Source organism: Balaenoptera acutorostrata, chromosome 7, assembly GCF_949987535.1.
Source record: "Balaenoptera acutorostrata chromosome 7, mBalAcu1.1, whole genome shotgun sequence".
NCBI classification, from domain to species: domain Eukaryota; kingdom Metazoa; phylum Chordata; class Mammalia; order Artiodactyla; family Balaenopteridae; genus Balaenoptera; species Balaenoptera acutorostrata.
The window spans coordinates 63,082,429-63,098,870 of NC_080070.1; the positions used below are offsets into that span (position 1 = coordinate 63,082,429).

Sequence of the window (16,442 nt, forward strand, 5' to 3'; positions counted from 1 at the left end):
GGCATGTGGGCTTCAGTAGTTGTGGCTCGCGGGCTCTAGAGCATAGGCTCAGTAGTTCTGGTGCACGGGCTTAGTTGCTCCGCAGTATGTGGGATCTTCCTGGACCAGGGATCGAACCTGTGTCCCCTACATTGGCAGGCAGATTCTTATCCACTGCACCACCAGGGAAGCCCGAGAGGGTGATTTAAAGGGAAGGAATGTCCTCCATTGAGAGTATATATCTAAGTAACCTGATTTAGATTGGGGAGGGGATAGAGTGTGGTTGATGTCAAGGTTGAGCAGGTTTTAACATGGCCAAGAAGGGAGGGAAGAATGCTCCAACCGGAGGGAATGGCATTTGCAAAGGTGTGGTGATGGGGGGTGGAGGATTACATTCTAGGCAATGAAAAGGCCAGTATAGCTAGAACACAGTTAGCAGGGAGGAGAACAGGGTGCATTGAGGCAGGATCAGTAGATAGGCCAAAGCATTTAGGGTTTTGTAGGTTTTGTCGAAGAATGAGAACTCTATGCTAACAGCAGTTGGAAACCATGAGAGGGTTTTAAGCAGGAGTTGGATAACCTGGATAAGCTTGTATTTCAAAAAGATCACTTTGATTTCATAAAGGCCAGAGTGGGAAGGTGAATATAAGAACTGCTGAACCAGCACCACAGGCCAGACATGTTGTCTACCTTAATTTTTTATGGAGTCAGTCTGCAGAGCTGTGAGACTCTGCAGACTGCGTGGAAGAAAGAAGACAGTTGAGCTAGTCGGGGAAGGCAAAAGTGGCAAGGAAATGAAGAAATTGAGGGTGCTAGTAAGAATATAATTGAAATGATTGATCTTGGGCTTCAGAACTATTAAGGAAGGAAATAAGGCAGTATGAGAATTCTTAGAGGCTTTTCCCAGTCATCTAAATTTTACGAGTCTATTGAAATTCTAGACTAATAATTCCTGACTGAAACTTTTACAAGATCAAAATATATGTTTGAGCTGAATTTATTTAGAATATCTTTCTTAGGAGTCTGCGCCAGGCTCTGCACCTGGTACAGGGTATAGAGAGATGAATGAACCATAACTTCACTCTTTAAGAACTGACAACATGGGTGTACAGATACCAGTTGCCATGAAGATTATGAGTATCTTTGTTCATTTTTAATCCAGACTGTTACCTCTAGCCAGACTTGCTTAAAAACAGAAATTTACATTTTTGTAAGTAGCTTTTATTATTAAACTATCATTTTTAGCATAACTATTTTTAGTGCTTATGTGCTTAAATTACTACTAGAATATTTATCTTTTCAAAATTCCTGTTTCAAATACCTATTCGAAGTTTACAGAATTGAAAACTGAAAGAGCCTCTAATGCTCACTTAATTCAGTTTCCCAAAGTGCAGTGTGTCCTACTGGTCATAAACAGGATGATTTTAGGTAACACAGTCAAGCATTTTTTTTTTTTCCAGTCAAGCATTTTTAATAGTTATATATTTATTTAAGTATGTTAGAAAAAAATACATTTAGCATATTGTACCCATGACTCATGGGCCTTATGATGAAATTAAAATTGATTTTCAGATTTTAAAAATGAGTCAGTTTAAATAAAAATATTAAATAATGGCACAGGTGGTACATGAATAACTAAAATTTGGGAAACACTAGTCTAAACCAGTTCTTACGTTGTACAGATAAGGACCCCCAAACACAAAGGCCTTTTTGAGGTATACAGCTAGTATATGTCAGAGCTAGGACTCGAACTCGACTCCGCTCAATACATTCCTGCTTCTTATCGTTGAAATTTGAGGAAGAAACTAGTGGCTTTGTACTTTAAATCTGCATTGGTCATTATGGTGGCCTCATGTGGCTATTTATATTAAAATTAATTAAAATTAAATAAAATTTAAAATTTGCACTGCCACATTTCTAGTGCTCAGTAGCCACATGTGGCTAGTAGCTACCATTATTGGACAGTACAAATACAGAACATTTCTATCATTGCAGAAGGTTCTGTTGGATAGTGCTGCTTTAAACTTGTTGCTTAGGTACGTGATTCATAACCCTTTAAAGTTTTATCCCCTTCAAATGGATAATACTTATTAATTTGCTCACCACACTGAAGTTATTTCAACCCTGAGGTTAAATTGAAGGTACTAGTCATAGTGCAATTCAGATAATTGATCATGGGAAATAAAACCAGAATGGAGTTCTCAGATTCCTACCAGCTCATCTTATTGGAGGAAGTTCTTCTTTTCCCCTTTTATTAATAAATATTGTCTTGAATTCATAGCAGTTAGAAGAAATATAAATATATTGAAAAACAGAGTACCTGTGTAGAAAATTTCCTGACTTTCTGAATAGTTGAGTCAGCTTAGAATTGTATTTTGTTAACATTTTAAAACTTTTTATTTTTAAGCAGATTTTCAGTGAATGGACCTAACTGCACTCTTTGAGATCATCAGTAAGCATGAGTGGTACCAAACCTGATATATTGTGGGCACCACACCAGGTTGATAGATTTGTTGTATGTGACTCAGAACTTAGCCTTTATCACGTGGAATCTACTGTGAATTCAGAATTCAAAGCTGGATCTCTACGTTTATCCGAAGACTCTGCAGCTACATTACTCTCAATAAATTCAGAAACACCCTATATGAAATGTGTTGCCTGGTATCTCAATTATGATCCTGAATGTCTCCTAGCAGTTGGACAAGCAAATGGTCGAGTTGTACTTACAAGTCTTGGTCAAGATCATAACTCAAAGTTCAAAGATTTGATAGGAAAAGAGTTTGTTCCAAAACATGCACGACAATGCAATACTCTTGCATGGAATCCATTGGATAGTAACTGGCTTGCTGCTGGTCTAGATAAACACAGAGCTGACTTTTCAGTGCTGATTTGGGACATCTGCAGCAAGTACACGCCTGATATAGTTCCCATGGAGAAAGTAAGACTTTCGGCAGGTGAAGCTGAAACAACATTATTAGTAACAAAACCACTTTATGAATTAGGACAGAATGATGCTTGTCTCTCTCTTTGTTGGCTTCCACGAGACCAGAAACTTCTCCTTGCTGGTATGCATCGTAACCTAGCCATTTTTGATCTTCGGAATACAAGCCAAAAGATGTTTGTGAATACAAAAGCTGTTCAGGGCGTGACAGTAGACCCATACTTCCATGATCGTGTTGCTTCCTTTTATGAAGGTCAGGTTGCAATATGGGATCTTAGGAAATTTGAGAAGCCAGTTTTGACTTTGACTGAGCAACCAAAGCCCTTAACAAAAGTAGCATGGTGTCCAACTAGGACTGGTCTGCTTGCCACTTTAACAAGGGATAGTAATATTATTAGATTATATGATATGCAGCACACACCCACTCCCATTGGAGATGAAACTGAACCCACAATAATTGAAAGAAGTGTGCAACCCTGTGACAATTACATTGCCTCCTTTGCTTGGCATCCAACAAGTCAAAATCGAATGATAGTTGTAACTCCCAACCGAACGATGTCTGACTTCACTGTTTTTGAAAGGATCTCTCTTGCCTGGAGCCCAATTACATCTTTAATGTGGGCTTGTGGTCGTCATTTGTATGAATGTGCGGAAGAAGAAAATGATAATTCTTTAGAAAAAGATATAGCAACGAAGATGCGCCTTCGGGCTTTATCGAGGTACGGACTTGATACAGAACAGGTGTGGAGAAACCATATTTTAGCAGGAAATGAAGATCCACAGCTCAAGTCACTCTGGTATACTCTGCACTATATCCTTTGCATTGTGAGTTTTGTAAGATGAATTTGGTAGAAATGTTCTTGAAATTTGCCGAAAGGTCAGTCTGTAAATATCGTGCTGAATGTTTTATGTGCAAATGCAAGTTTCTTAATACTAAAATTCCATAGTAAAATTGTTTAAAACTGTTGAAATACTGCTTTGCAGATTGTGTAGGAGGGAGAAAAATATGTGTCTACAATAGAGTAGAACCAACCACCTTCTTGCACTGATGCCTATTATGAATTGGCTCCAAATCAAAATAAATTTAGCTTTGAAATGTTTTATTATGCATCATTACTAGTATTTCCTATGCATTTAAATACTTATGAAGCAGTATACAGAAGATATGGATCAGAAATCTCCAGGCAACAAAGGATCATTGGTTTATTCAGGAATTAAATCAATTGTAAAATCATCTTTGGGTAAGAAAATTCTGTTTTATTTTCTGCAATATGTTTATAATTTTTGTACTCTTATTTTTCCCACAAATTTAGTTATCTCAGGATAGTGTACATAAATATTCTTTTTTTGTTGTGTTGTTTTTGACTAGATATTTTTAGTGAATTGTTGCGTTAAATGCATAATTGTTCTTATATTTAAAATTCTTTTTGGAAGGAGTCTTGGTTCTTTGAAGTAATTGACTTTCTAAATTTATTCATTAATTTATTCACTATTATTGGTTTTGAAGACCCACTTTGAAAGGTATTACATTAGAGGATTTATAGGATCCTGGTTGTTAGTTCAGATTTTATCACAGTATTTGCTTTTATAAAAACTAAATTAAAAAATTTCCAACTGAAGGAGACCCCTTTTTATTTTGCTGCCTAAACCCTCTCACTTAGGTACCCAATGGTAAGTACTGTATAACTATGACATGAGGTATGGCCTTACCTGAGGTGTCTTACCTGAAAGTCTTTTTTTTTTTAAATTGCTGTAGATTCAGTTTCCATTTTTCCTTTCTTTTTTTTTTTAAATTAATTTTTATTGGCATATAGGTGCTTTACAATATTGTGTTACTTTCTGCTGTACAGCAAAGTGAATCAGTTATACATATACATATATCCACTCTTTTTTAGATTTCTTTCCCATTTAGGTCACCACAGAGCACTGATTAGAGTTCACCGTGCTCTACAGTAGGTTCTCATTAGTTATCTATTTTATATATAGTAGTGTATATATGTCAATCCCAACTCCCAATTCATCCACCACCCACGCCCCCCACCCCCGCTTCTCCCCTTGGTAACTATAAGCTTGTTTTCTACATTTGTGACTCTGTTTCTCCTTTGCAAATAAGTTCATTTTTCTAGATTCCATGTATAAGCGATATTATATGATATTTGTCTTTCTCTTTCTGACTTCACTCTGTATGACAATCTCTGGGTCCATCCATGTCGCTGCAAATGGCATTATTTTGTTCCTTTTTATGGCTGAGTAATATTCCATTGTATTGATATATATATGTACCGCATCTTCTTTATCCATTCCTCTGTTGATTGACATTTAGGTTGCTTCCATGTCCTGGGTATTGTAAATAGTGCTGCAATGAACATTGCGGTGCATGCATCCTTTCGAATTATGGTTTTCTCTGGATATATGGCCAGGAGTGGGATTGGTGGATCATATGGTAGCTCTATTTTTAGTTTTTTAAAGAACATCCATACTGTTCTCCATAGTGGCTGTATCAATTTACATTCCCACCAACAGTGTGGAAGGGTTCCCTTTTCTCCACACCCTCTCCATCATTTATGATTTGTAGATTTTTGATGATGGTCATTCTGACTGGTGTGAGGTGATACCTCACTGTAGTTTTGATTTGCATTTCTCTAATAATTAGTGATGTTGAGCAGCCTTTCATGTGTTTTTTGGCCATCTGTATGTGAAGTAGTCTTTGATGATTGAATGATGCATGAATTAATGTAGGATTGAAATTAATAAATTATTTAAGAGTAAGATAAAGATGACAGAAGAGCCAAACTTACTGTTTTTTCACTGACTTCTTTAAACAGTTGTTCTTATTGTCTTTATTGGAATTGAATTGTGGGTTATATTATAGTTATCTTCCCAACCTAGGATTTGGTATCTAGTTTTTGATAGCAGTCAAATTTGGGCCCAACTCAAGCTGCTAGAAAAGCAGTTTACATTATTTAGTCAAAGAGTGGCAGTAGAAGTAATAAATCTAACTTTTTTTAAATAGGACTTTCATAAATACTCTACAAAAAAATACAAAATAAAATGCTGTTTTTTAAAAAGAGTACATTAAACATTTCAATTAAATGGTTATATTATTTTTAAAGGACTTTTAAATTACTTTGGTTCACATTGAAGATTCAGTAGACTACTTATATCATCTATTTCATTTTGGTGTTCTCTCATTAGCTCTTGACCCAAAAAAGTAAGTTTTATTATAAATGATAAAATGAAAGAGTTTAATTAGAGACTTCCATTTTTATTAATAAAAGTAAAAGGACAGTTATGTATTACCCCCATAAATAGTATTTACAGCTATATAGTAGGTCAGACCACATTGCATTCTCAATATTCTGAGGTTTATTGTTTCTGCTGTACTTTTTTTTTTTTAATCCCCCCCACCTGCCACTTTCCCCCCTTGGTGTCTATATGTTTCTTCTCTACATCTGTGTCTCTGTTTCTGCCTTGCAAACCAGTTCATCTGTACCATTTTTCTAGATTCCCCATATATGCATTAATATACGATATTTGTTTTTCTCTTTCTGACATACTTCACTCGTATCACAGTCTCTAGGTCCATCCACATCTCTACAAATGACCCAATTTCCTTCCTTTTTTTTTTTAAATTTTATTTATTTATTTATTTATTTTTGGCTGTGCTAGGTCTTCGTTTCTGTGTGAGGGCTTTCTCCAGTTGCGGCGAGTGGGGGCCACTCTTGATCGCGGTGCGTGGGCCTCTCCCGTTGCAGAGCACAGGCTCCAGACGCGCAGGCTCAGTAGTTGTGGCTCACGGGCCCAGTTGCTCCGCGGCATGTGGGATCTTCCCAGACCAGGGCTCGAACCCGTGTCCCCTGCATTGGCAGGCAGATTCCCAACCACTGCACCACCAGGGAAGCCCTCCTTCCTTTTTATGGCTGAGTAATATTCCATTGTATGTATGTACCACATCTTCTTTATCCATTTGTCCGCCAGTGGGCATTTAGGTTGCTTCCATGACCTGGCTATTGTAAATAGTGTTGCAATAAACACTGGGGTGCATGTGTCTTTTTGAATTATGGTTTTCTCTGGGTATATGCCCAGTAGTGGGGTTGCTGGGTCATATGGTAATTCTATTTTTAGTTTTTTGAGGAACTTCCATACTGTTCTCCATAGTGGCTATATCAATTTACATTCCCACCAACAGTGCAAGAGGGTTCCCTTTTCCTCACACCCTCTCCAGCATTTGTTGTTTGTAGATTTTTCTGATGGTGCCCATTCTAACTGGTGTGAGGTGATACCTCATTGTAGTTTTGATTTGCATTTCTCTAATAATTAGTGATGTTGAGCATCTTTTCATGTGCCTCTTGGCCATCTGTATGACATCTTTGGAGAAATGTCTCCTGCCCATTTAGGTCTTCTTCCCATCTTTTGATTGGGTTGTTTGTTTTTTTAATATTGAGCTGCATGAGCTGTTTATATATTTTGGAGTTTAATCCTTTGTCCATTGATTTGTTTGCAAATATTTTCTCCCATTCTGAGTGTTGTCTTTTCGTCTTGTTTATGGTTTCCTTTGCTGTGCAAAAGCTTTTAAGTTTCATTAGATCCCATTTGTTTATTTTTGTTTTTATTTCCATTACTCTAGGAGGTGGGTCAAAAATCTTGATGTGATTTATGTCAAAGAGTGTTCTTCCTGTGTTTTCCTCTAAGAGTTTTATAGTGTCTGGTCTTACATTTAGGTCTTTAATCCATTTTGAGTTTATTTTTGTGTATGGTGTTAGGGAGTGTTCTAATTTCATTCTTTTACATATGGCTGCCCAGTTTTCCCATCACCACTTATTGAAGACACTGTCTTTTCTCCATTATATATCCTTGCTTCCTTTGTCATAGATTAGTTGACCATAGGTGCGTGGGTTTATCTCTGGAATTTCTATCCTGTTCCATGGATCTATATTTCTGTTTTTGTGCCAGTACCATATTGTCTTGATTACTGTAACTTTGTAGTAGAGTCTGAACTCAGGCAGTCTGATTCCTCAGCTCTGTTTTTTTTTTCTCAAGGTTGCTTTGGCTATTCAGGGGTCTTTTGTGTCTCCATACAAATTTTAAGATTTCTTGTTCTAGTTCTGTAAAAAATGCCATTGGTAATTTGATAGGGATTGCATTGAATCTGTAGATTGCTTTGGGTAGTGTAGTCATTTTCACAATACTGATTCTTCCCATCCAAGAACATGGTATATCTCTCCATCTGTTTGTGTCATCTTTGATTTCTTTCATCAGTGCCTTATAGTTTTCTGAGTATAGGTCTTTTACCTCCTTAGGTAGGTTTATTCCTAGGTATTTTATTCTATTTGTTGCAATGGTAAATGGGAGTGTTTTCTTAATGTCACTTTCAGATTTTTCATCTTTAGTGTATAGGAATGCAAGAGATTTCCGTGCATTAATTTTGTATCCTGCAACTTTACCAAATTCATTGATTAGCTCTAGTAGTCTTCTGGTAGCATCTTTAGGATTATCTGTGTATAGTATCATGTCATCTGGAAACAGTGACAGTTTTACTTCTTTTCCAATTTGTATTTCTTTTATTTCTTTCTCTTCTCTGATTGCCGTGGCTAGGACTTCCAAAACTGTGTTGAATAATAGTGGCGAGAGTGGACATCATTGTCTTCTTCCTGATCTTAGAGGAAATGCTTTCAGTTTTTCACCTTTGAGAATGATGTTTGCTGTGGGTTTGTCATATATGGCCTTTATTATGTTGAGATAAGTTCCCTCTATGCCCACTTTCTGGAGGGTTTTTATCATAAATGGGTGTTGAATTTTGTCAAAAGCTTTTTCTGCATCTATTGAGATGATCATATGATTTTTATTCTTCAATTTGTTAATATGGTGTATCACACTGATTGATTTGCATATATTGAAGAATCCTTGGGATATATCCCACTTGATCATGGTGTATGATCCTTTTAATGTGTTGTTGGATTCTGTTTGCTAGTATTTTGTTGAGGATTTTTGCATCTATATTCGTCAGTGATATTGGTCTGTAATTTTCTTTTTTTGTAGTATCTTTGTCTGGTTTTGGTATCAGGATGATGGTGGCCTCGTAGAATGAGTTTGGGAGTGTTCCTTCCTCTGCAATTTTTTGGAAGAGTTTGAGAAGGATGGGTATTAGCTCTTCTTTAAATGTTTGATAGAATTCACCTGTGAAGCCATCTGGTCCTGGACTTTTGTTTGTTGGAAGATATTTAATCACAGTTTCAATTTCATTACTTGTGATTGGTCTGTTCATATTTTCTGTTTCTTCCTGATTCAGTCTTGGAAGGTTATACCTTTCTAAGAATTTGTCCATTTCTTCCAGGTTGTCCATTTTATTGGCATAAAGTTGCTTGTAGTAGTAGTTTTTTAATTTTAATGCACATACTGTTATAATTCTTTATTTATTTTATTTTTGGCTGTGTTGGGCCTTCATTTCTGTACGAGGGCTTTCTCCAGTTGCGGCAAGTGGGGGCCACTCTTCATCGCGGTGCGCGGGCCTGTCACTATTGCGCCCTCTCCTGTTGCGGAGCACAGGCTCCAGACGCGCAGGCTCAGTAGTTGTGGCTCACGGGCCCAGTTGCTCCGCGGCATGTGGGATCTTCCCAGACCAGGGCTCAAACCTGTGTCCCCTTCATTGGCAGGCAGACTCTCAACCACTGCACCACCAGGGAAGCCCTGTTGGAAGATTTTTAATCACAGTTTCAATTTCAGTGCTTGTGATTGGTCTGTTCATATTTTCTATTTCTTCCTGGTTCAGTCTTGGAAGGTTATACCTTTCTAAGAATTTGTCCATTTCTTCCATGTTGTCCATTTTATTGGCGTAGAGTTACTTGCAGTAGTCTCTTAGGATGCTTTGTATTTCTGTGGTGTCCGTTGTAACTTCTCCTTTTTCATTTCTAATTTTATTGATTTGGGTCCTCTCCCTCTTTTTCTTGATGAGTCTGGCTAAAGGTTTATCAATTTTGTTTATCTTCTCAGAGAACCAGCTTTTAGTTTTATTCATCTTTGCTATTGTTTTCTTTGTTTCTGTTTCATTTATTTCTGCTCTGATCGTTATGATTTTTTTCCTTCTACTAACTTTGGGTTTTATTTGTTCTTTCTCTAGTTCCTTTAGGTGTAAGGTTGGATTGTTTATTTGAGATTTTTCTTGTTTCTTGAGGTAGGATTGTATTGCTATAAACTTCCCTCTTAGAACTGCTTTTGCTGCATCCCATAGGTTTTGGTTCATCGTGTTTTCATTGTCATTTGTCTCTAGGTATTTTCTGATTTCCTCTATGGTTTCTTCAGTGATCTGTTGGTTATTTAGTAACGTATTGTTTAGCCTCTGTGTGTTTGTGTTTTTTACGTTTTTTTCCCTGTAATTTATTTCTAATCTCATAGTGTTGTAGTAAGAAAAGATGCTTGATATGATTTCAATTTTCTTAAATTTACTGAGGCTTGCTTTATTACCCAAGATGTGATCTATCCTGGAGAATGTTCCGTGTGCACTTGAGAAGAAAGTGTAATCTGCTGTTTTCAGATGGAATGTCCTATAAATATCAATTAAATCTATCTGGTCTATTGTGTCATTTAAAGCTTGTGTTTCCTTATTAATTTTCTGTCTGGATGATCTGCCCATTGGTGTAAGTGAGGTGTTAAAGTCCACCACTATTATTGTGTTACTGTCGATTTCCTCTTTTATAGCTGTTAACAATTGCCTTTTGTATTGAGGTGTTCCTATGTTGGGTGCATATATATTTATAATTGTTATATCTTCTTGGATTTATCCATTGATCATTATGTAGTGTCCCTCCTTGCCTCTTGTAACATTCTGTATTTTAAAATCTATTTTATGTGATATGAGTATTGCTACTCCAGCTTTCTTTTGATTTCCAATTGCATGGAATATCTTTTTCCATCCCCTCACTTTCAGTCTGTATGTGTCCCTAGGTCTGAAATGGGTCTCTTGTCGGTAGCATATAGACAGGTCTTGTTTTTGTATCCATTCAGCAAGCCTGTGTCATTTGGTTGGAGCATTTAATCCTTTCACGTTTAAGGTAATTTTCGATGTGTGTTCCTATGACCATTTTCTTAATTGTTTTGGGTTTGTTTTTGTAGGTCCTTTTCTTCTCTTCTGTTTCCCACTTAGAGAAGTTTCTTCAGCATCTGCTGTAGAGCTGGTTTGGTGGTGCTGAATTCTCTTAGCTTTTGCTTGTCTGTAAAGCTTTGATTTCTCCATCAAATCTGAATGAGATCCTTGCTGGGTAGAGTAATCTTGGTTGTAGGTTCTTCTTTTTCATCACTTTATATTGTGCCACTCCCTTCTGGCTCGTAGAGTTTCTGCTGAGAAATCAGCTGTTAACTTTATGGGAGTTCCCTTGTATGTCATTTGTCGGTTTTCCCTTGTTGTTTTTAATTATTTTTCTTTGTCTTTAATTTTTGTCGTTTGATTACTCTGTGTCTTGGAGTGTTTCTCCTTGGGTTTATCCTGCCTGGGACTCTCTGCACTTCCTCAACTTGGGTGCCTATTTCCTTTTCCATGTTCGGGAAGTTTTCGACTACTATCTCTTCAAATATTTTCTTGGGTCCTTTCTCTCTCTTGTCTCCTTCTGGGACCCCTATAATGCAAATGTTGGTGCATTTAATGTTGTCCCAGAGGTCTCTTAGGCTGTCTTCATTTGTTTTCTTTCTTTTTTCTTTGTTCTGTTCCACAGCAGTAATTTCCACCATTCTGTCTTCCAGTTCAGTTGTCTGTTCTTTTGCTTCAGTTATTCTGCCATTGATTCCTTCTAGTGTATTTTTCATTTCACTTATTGTATTGTTCATGTTTGTTCTTTAAACATTTCTTGCATCTTCTTGATGTTTGCCTCCATTCTTTTTCCGAGGTCCTGGATTATCTTCACTATCATTATTCTGAATTCTTTTTCTGGAAGCTTGCCTATCTCCATTTCATTTAGTTGTTTTTCTGGGGTTTTATCTTGTTCCTTTATCTGGTACATAGTCCTCTGCCTTTTCATTTTGTCTGTCTTTCTGTGAATATGGTTTTCATTCCACAGGCTGAAGGATTGTAGTTCTTCTTGCTTCTTCTGTCTGCCCTCTGGTGGATGAGGCTATCTAAGAGGCTTGTGCAGGCTTCCTGATGGGAGGGACTGGTCTAGCTGTACTTTGATATATTTCAGGGAAAAGCCAATACACTGCCTCTGAGGGTAAGCAAGGGGGGAAAATGGAATATCTTTATATGTTTCTGGTGTAGTAGAGACAAACTGAGTATCCTGTCTTGAGTCAAGAGTAGTCTTTACCCAAACTAAAAAAGACTACTGTTGGAAAGATTATCTCATTGATAGACTTTTGGCTTTTTGTTTGGTTTGGTTTAGATATTTTGTGTCTGCAACCCAAAAAGTAAAAAGTAGAGAAATGACTGTCAAAGATGGCAGTCCTAAGTTCCAGTCTTTTCTCTGGCCATACTTGTTTTCTAATTGTATCTCTAATAATTCAACACATAGTAAGTCAACACATTGAGCCATCTTGCCCACCATTACCTAATGCACGAGTTTACTAGAGCTAAATTTTAACTTTGGTGACAGATAATATATAGTGAGTGCTTACTATGAATTCGACATCATACTAGTTGCTTTCTCCATGTTACTTTAATTCTTACAACTGTAATATGAGGTAAATTTATTCATCCATTCGGCAGGTATTTATTACTTGCTCACTATATGCCAAGAATTCTAGGAACTGGAGACATAACTGTAAACAAGATAGCTAAGTCTCTTCACTCATGGAGACTATACAAGATAGATATCATTCCTGCTCTTGGGGAGTTTACATTCTACAGTTGACCCTTGAACAAGGAGAGGGGGTAGTTGCTGATCCCTTTTACGCCACTCAAAAATCTGCATACTTCTATTTCTGCCTGAAAAACAAAGAAATTGATAAATGACTCACTCAAGGACAGGAAGCTGAGACAGTTTGGTAGAATCAGGACTCAAACCCTCGTTCTTTTGTTTCCACATATTGTGATCTTTAATCGAACACTAACTTTTCCCCACGTTTAGAGATCTCTAAAGTGAAAACACAGGTACTGTCTTTATTGAAAACTGTGTATAAGTGGACCCATGCAGTTCAAACCCATGTTGTTCAAGAGTCAAGTATACTTCAGAATATGGACAAGTAAATAGTTATAATATGAGGAAGAACAGACAATTATGTATAGAAGAATTCATAATCCGGTTTTAGGAATTAGTGATGGTTTCCTGCGAGAGGTAAAGGCAAAGACAGGGTTCAGACAAGGAGCAGCATATGCAGTGATCCCAGAGGAGAGGGAGCATAGCACATTCAGTGTTGCAGGAACAGAGCGTGAGAGAGGACGCGAAGAGAGAATTGAGGCAGTGGGGTAACCAGGACTTAGAAATCATGGTAAGGGTTTAGGGAAATTTGTGTTTTAGAGCTGTCATTCTGTGTGTGGAATGGATTGGAGAGGATCAAGATTGATAGCAGGGACCTCAGAAGCCACAGTTATCAGGCAAGATATGATGGTGTTCTTACAAAGGTAAGTGGCAGAAGAGCTAGAGGAATGTGGATAGAGAGTGGGACCGAATTTAATTAATCGGATACAGGGGATGGAAGGGAAGGAAAAATGAAAGTATGCTAAGACAACTGGGATAATACTAACAGCAGTTAATTAGATAGGCATAACATAGGAAGAATGCATTTGAAAATAAGAAAAGAGTTTATTTTGGGATAAATTTGATATAGCTAGATAGAGATGTCCAATGGGCAAGAAATGTAGGTTGAAGAAAGAGGTCATCCATTTTAATTAATTCTTTCAAGAAATGTGACTGTATGAAGGAGGATAAAAAGATATACAGTGATACCAGCAGGTGAATCTGGAGTCATGGGAGGGCTTTTGTGTTGTTTTTGTTTTTAACATGGAATTGATTAAAGCGTGTTCAAATGCTGATGAGAGGAAACCCTTAGAAAGAGGTTGGAAGATGCAGAGTAAAGAGGCTGAAAAGCAGAATTCCTAGGAATGGGATCCAAAGCACAGGTGAAAGATTGGCTTTAGACACAGGAGGATGTACACCTACTCCACAGTAGGGAAAGGGGAAAGGTATGCAGGTTGTTTAATGTTCAGTGATCAGAGGCTGACAGGTTTTCCACTTGATGGCTCCTACTTTCTCAACATAGTAGGTTTGCTTGTTGAGAAGAGCAGGGAGGCTGTGGAGAGGCGATACAGAGAAGTGGAGAGAGAGTTGTCTTGAGAAATGGGAGGACTGTGGGGCAATGTTGCTTTAGCAGAAGAAAGAATAAAGGACAATGGGCCAAGAGAGCTAAGAATACTGGCAAGAGAATGATTCATTTGTTGGTCCTTGGGATCTAACTTGGATAGGGAGGAAAATGACAGAAGACTAATAGGTAAAGATATGAGTGGTCAAGAGATTGTGAGGTTGAGATTGTGAGCCGGAAGGCTATGAGGTTGTGGTTAGAAAGTGGCTCTTTTGCCACGGTTGCTGAGCCTGCGCGTCTGGAGCCTGTGCTCCGCAGCGGGAGGGGCCGCGATGGTGAGAGGCCCGCGCACCGTGATGGGGAGTGGCCCCCGCTTGCTGCAGCTGGAGAGGGCCCTCGCACAGAGGCGGGGACCCAGCGCAGCCATAAATAAATAAATAAACAAATACTTTAAAAAAAAAAAGAAAGAAAGAAAGTGGCTCTTTTGGAGAAGGAATAATTTGGAGTGTGTCCGTGATAGGAGTGGGTAGAATCTTGGAGGTGTAAGCCAGTGGAGATAAGGAAGCAAAGGAACAGAGAGGCTAGTTTTTGGGAAGGGCCAAGTGTTGAAATCAATCAGGAAGAAGAGAATGCATGCTCTGAGGGAATGCCTTGTATGTCTTGTGGAGCAGGGTCACAGGGTTGTCAGTAGGTATAATTCCTTCCTTTTAAGATGGCAGAAAATTATATAATGTTGGTCAGCTTTCCATCCAACATGATGAAAATATTTTTCATACTTAAATGGTAAACTGATCTAGAAAGCATGTCTGTTAAGAAGAATTACTTTAACGGGCAGAATTGCTGGGATTTAGGTTTTTAAGAACAAAAATGTTATTATAAACACTGGATAAACTTACTGCTTTGTTATTATGTAGATGTAAAAATGCAACAAACTTATATCTACAAATAGCATAGTGTTTGCTTGATGTAGTATTTGAAATAAAAAAATTTTTTTGATGTTTTTTAATGTTTAAGTGAACTTGTTTCACTTGTTTCCCTCACAACCATCATAAAACATTGATTTTATTATTTATATATAGGGTAGTCTCAAATTTGGGGATACAATCTTGTCACTTTAGTATTGCATAATGTGTATAAATAGATTTAAATTAATCATATTTTAAAATTCATGCATACTAAAAATCATAATATGACTATGTACTTAAAAACCTACAATAATATCACATTGCTTATTTGATAACCCTAATTTCCTGTAGCATAGTTATTAAGCAGTGGGAAGGTCTCTGAGCAGCCAAAATAATGTGGCACAATATCCATGCACTTACAGGATACTTTTCCACCTCCTAGCAGTGAACTCTTTGGATTCATACACATTGATCTCTATTCCATGACACAATTTCTAGAAAATAAAAACTCTAAGAAACTAGAAATTATTAAGCTGTGAGGAATTGTTTAACAAATAAATTGCTTTTTGTTCACCTGCTTAAAATTGTTATTTTTACCATTAATTAAATAATATCATCAGCACTGAATCCAAAATTTATACGGGAGATAAGAAAGTAAATACCTTATAGTACATCTGCAGCTTGTTCTACATGAAATTTAATGACTACATACTATTTAAACAGTTTAAGTTTGTTATTCAGAATAAAAAGTCTTCTTTAATTTTTAACGTAAGTGTTTTATTAACTTTATCATTTAATTCTAAGTTTTCTCAGAGTTCTTGAAATCTCACTTTCATAAGCTATAAGTGATTTTGTCTTCACTGACTTCCCTCGTGGTTGCATATAGAGCAGCACGGTTCCTCTGTTTGATGTGCAGGTATTCTCTTTCTTTTTTCTTTTTTTTTTTTTTTGGCTGCCTTGGGTCTTCGTTGCTGTGCGTGGGCTTTCTCTAGTTGCAGTGAGTGGGGGCTACTCTTCGTTGCAGTGTTCGGGTTTCTCATTGTGGTGGCTTCTCTTGTTGCGGAGCACGGGCTCTAGGTATGCGGGCTTCAGTAACTGTGGCTCGTGGGCTCTAGAGCGCAGACTCAGTAGTTGTGGCACATGGGCTTAGTTGCTCTGCGGCATGTGGGATCTTTCCGGACCATGGAGTGAACCTGTGTCCCCTGCATTGGCAGGTGGATTCTAAACTACTGCGCCACCAGGGAAGTCCCTACAAATGTATAATTACTGTATTATATGTAACTATATAAATGTAGGATGGTTTAAATTACTACTAATAAAAGACATTTGTAATGTTGGACATTCTTGCTCCCTAATTCCTAATTCAGTTTATTCTGAAAATCCTTTTTGTTAAAATA

The 16,442-nt window shown here is 37.4% G+C and overlaps 1 protein-coding gene across 9 annotated transcripts in view; it reads left to right on the top strand.

Annotated features, from left to right (window-relative positions):
• MIOS (meiosis regulator for oocyte development) overlaps positions 1–16,442 on the top strand; it is a 237,064-nt gene that overhangs the window by 200,059 nt on the left and 20,563 nt on the right. For 5 of the 9 annotated variants that reach the window (XM_007164786.2, XM_057550237.1, XM_007164787.2 and 2 more), the window contains 2 exons: positions 2,390–3,731; positions 4,063–4,161. In XM_007164786.2, coding sequence (XP_007164848.1) covers positions 2,438–3,731; positions 4,063–4,161 — 1,393 coding nt within the window. In that variant the 5' untranslated portion in view covers positions 2,390–2,437. Of the gene's footprint in view, positions 1–2,386; positions 3,732–4,062; positions 4,162–16,442 lie in introns of all 9 variants that reach the window. The other 4 variants (XM_057550236.1, XM_057550234.1, XM_007164789.2 and 1 more) reach the window with 1 other exon arrangement.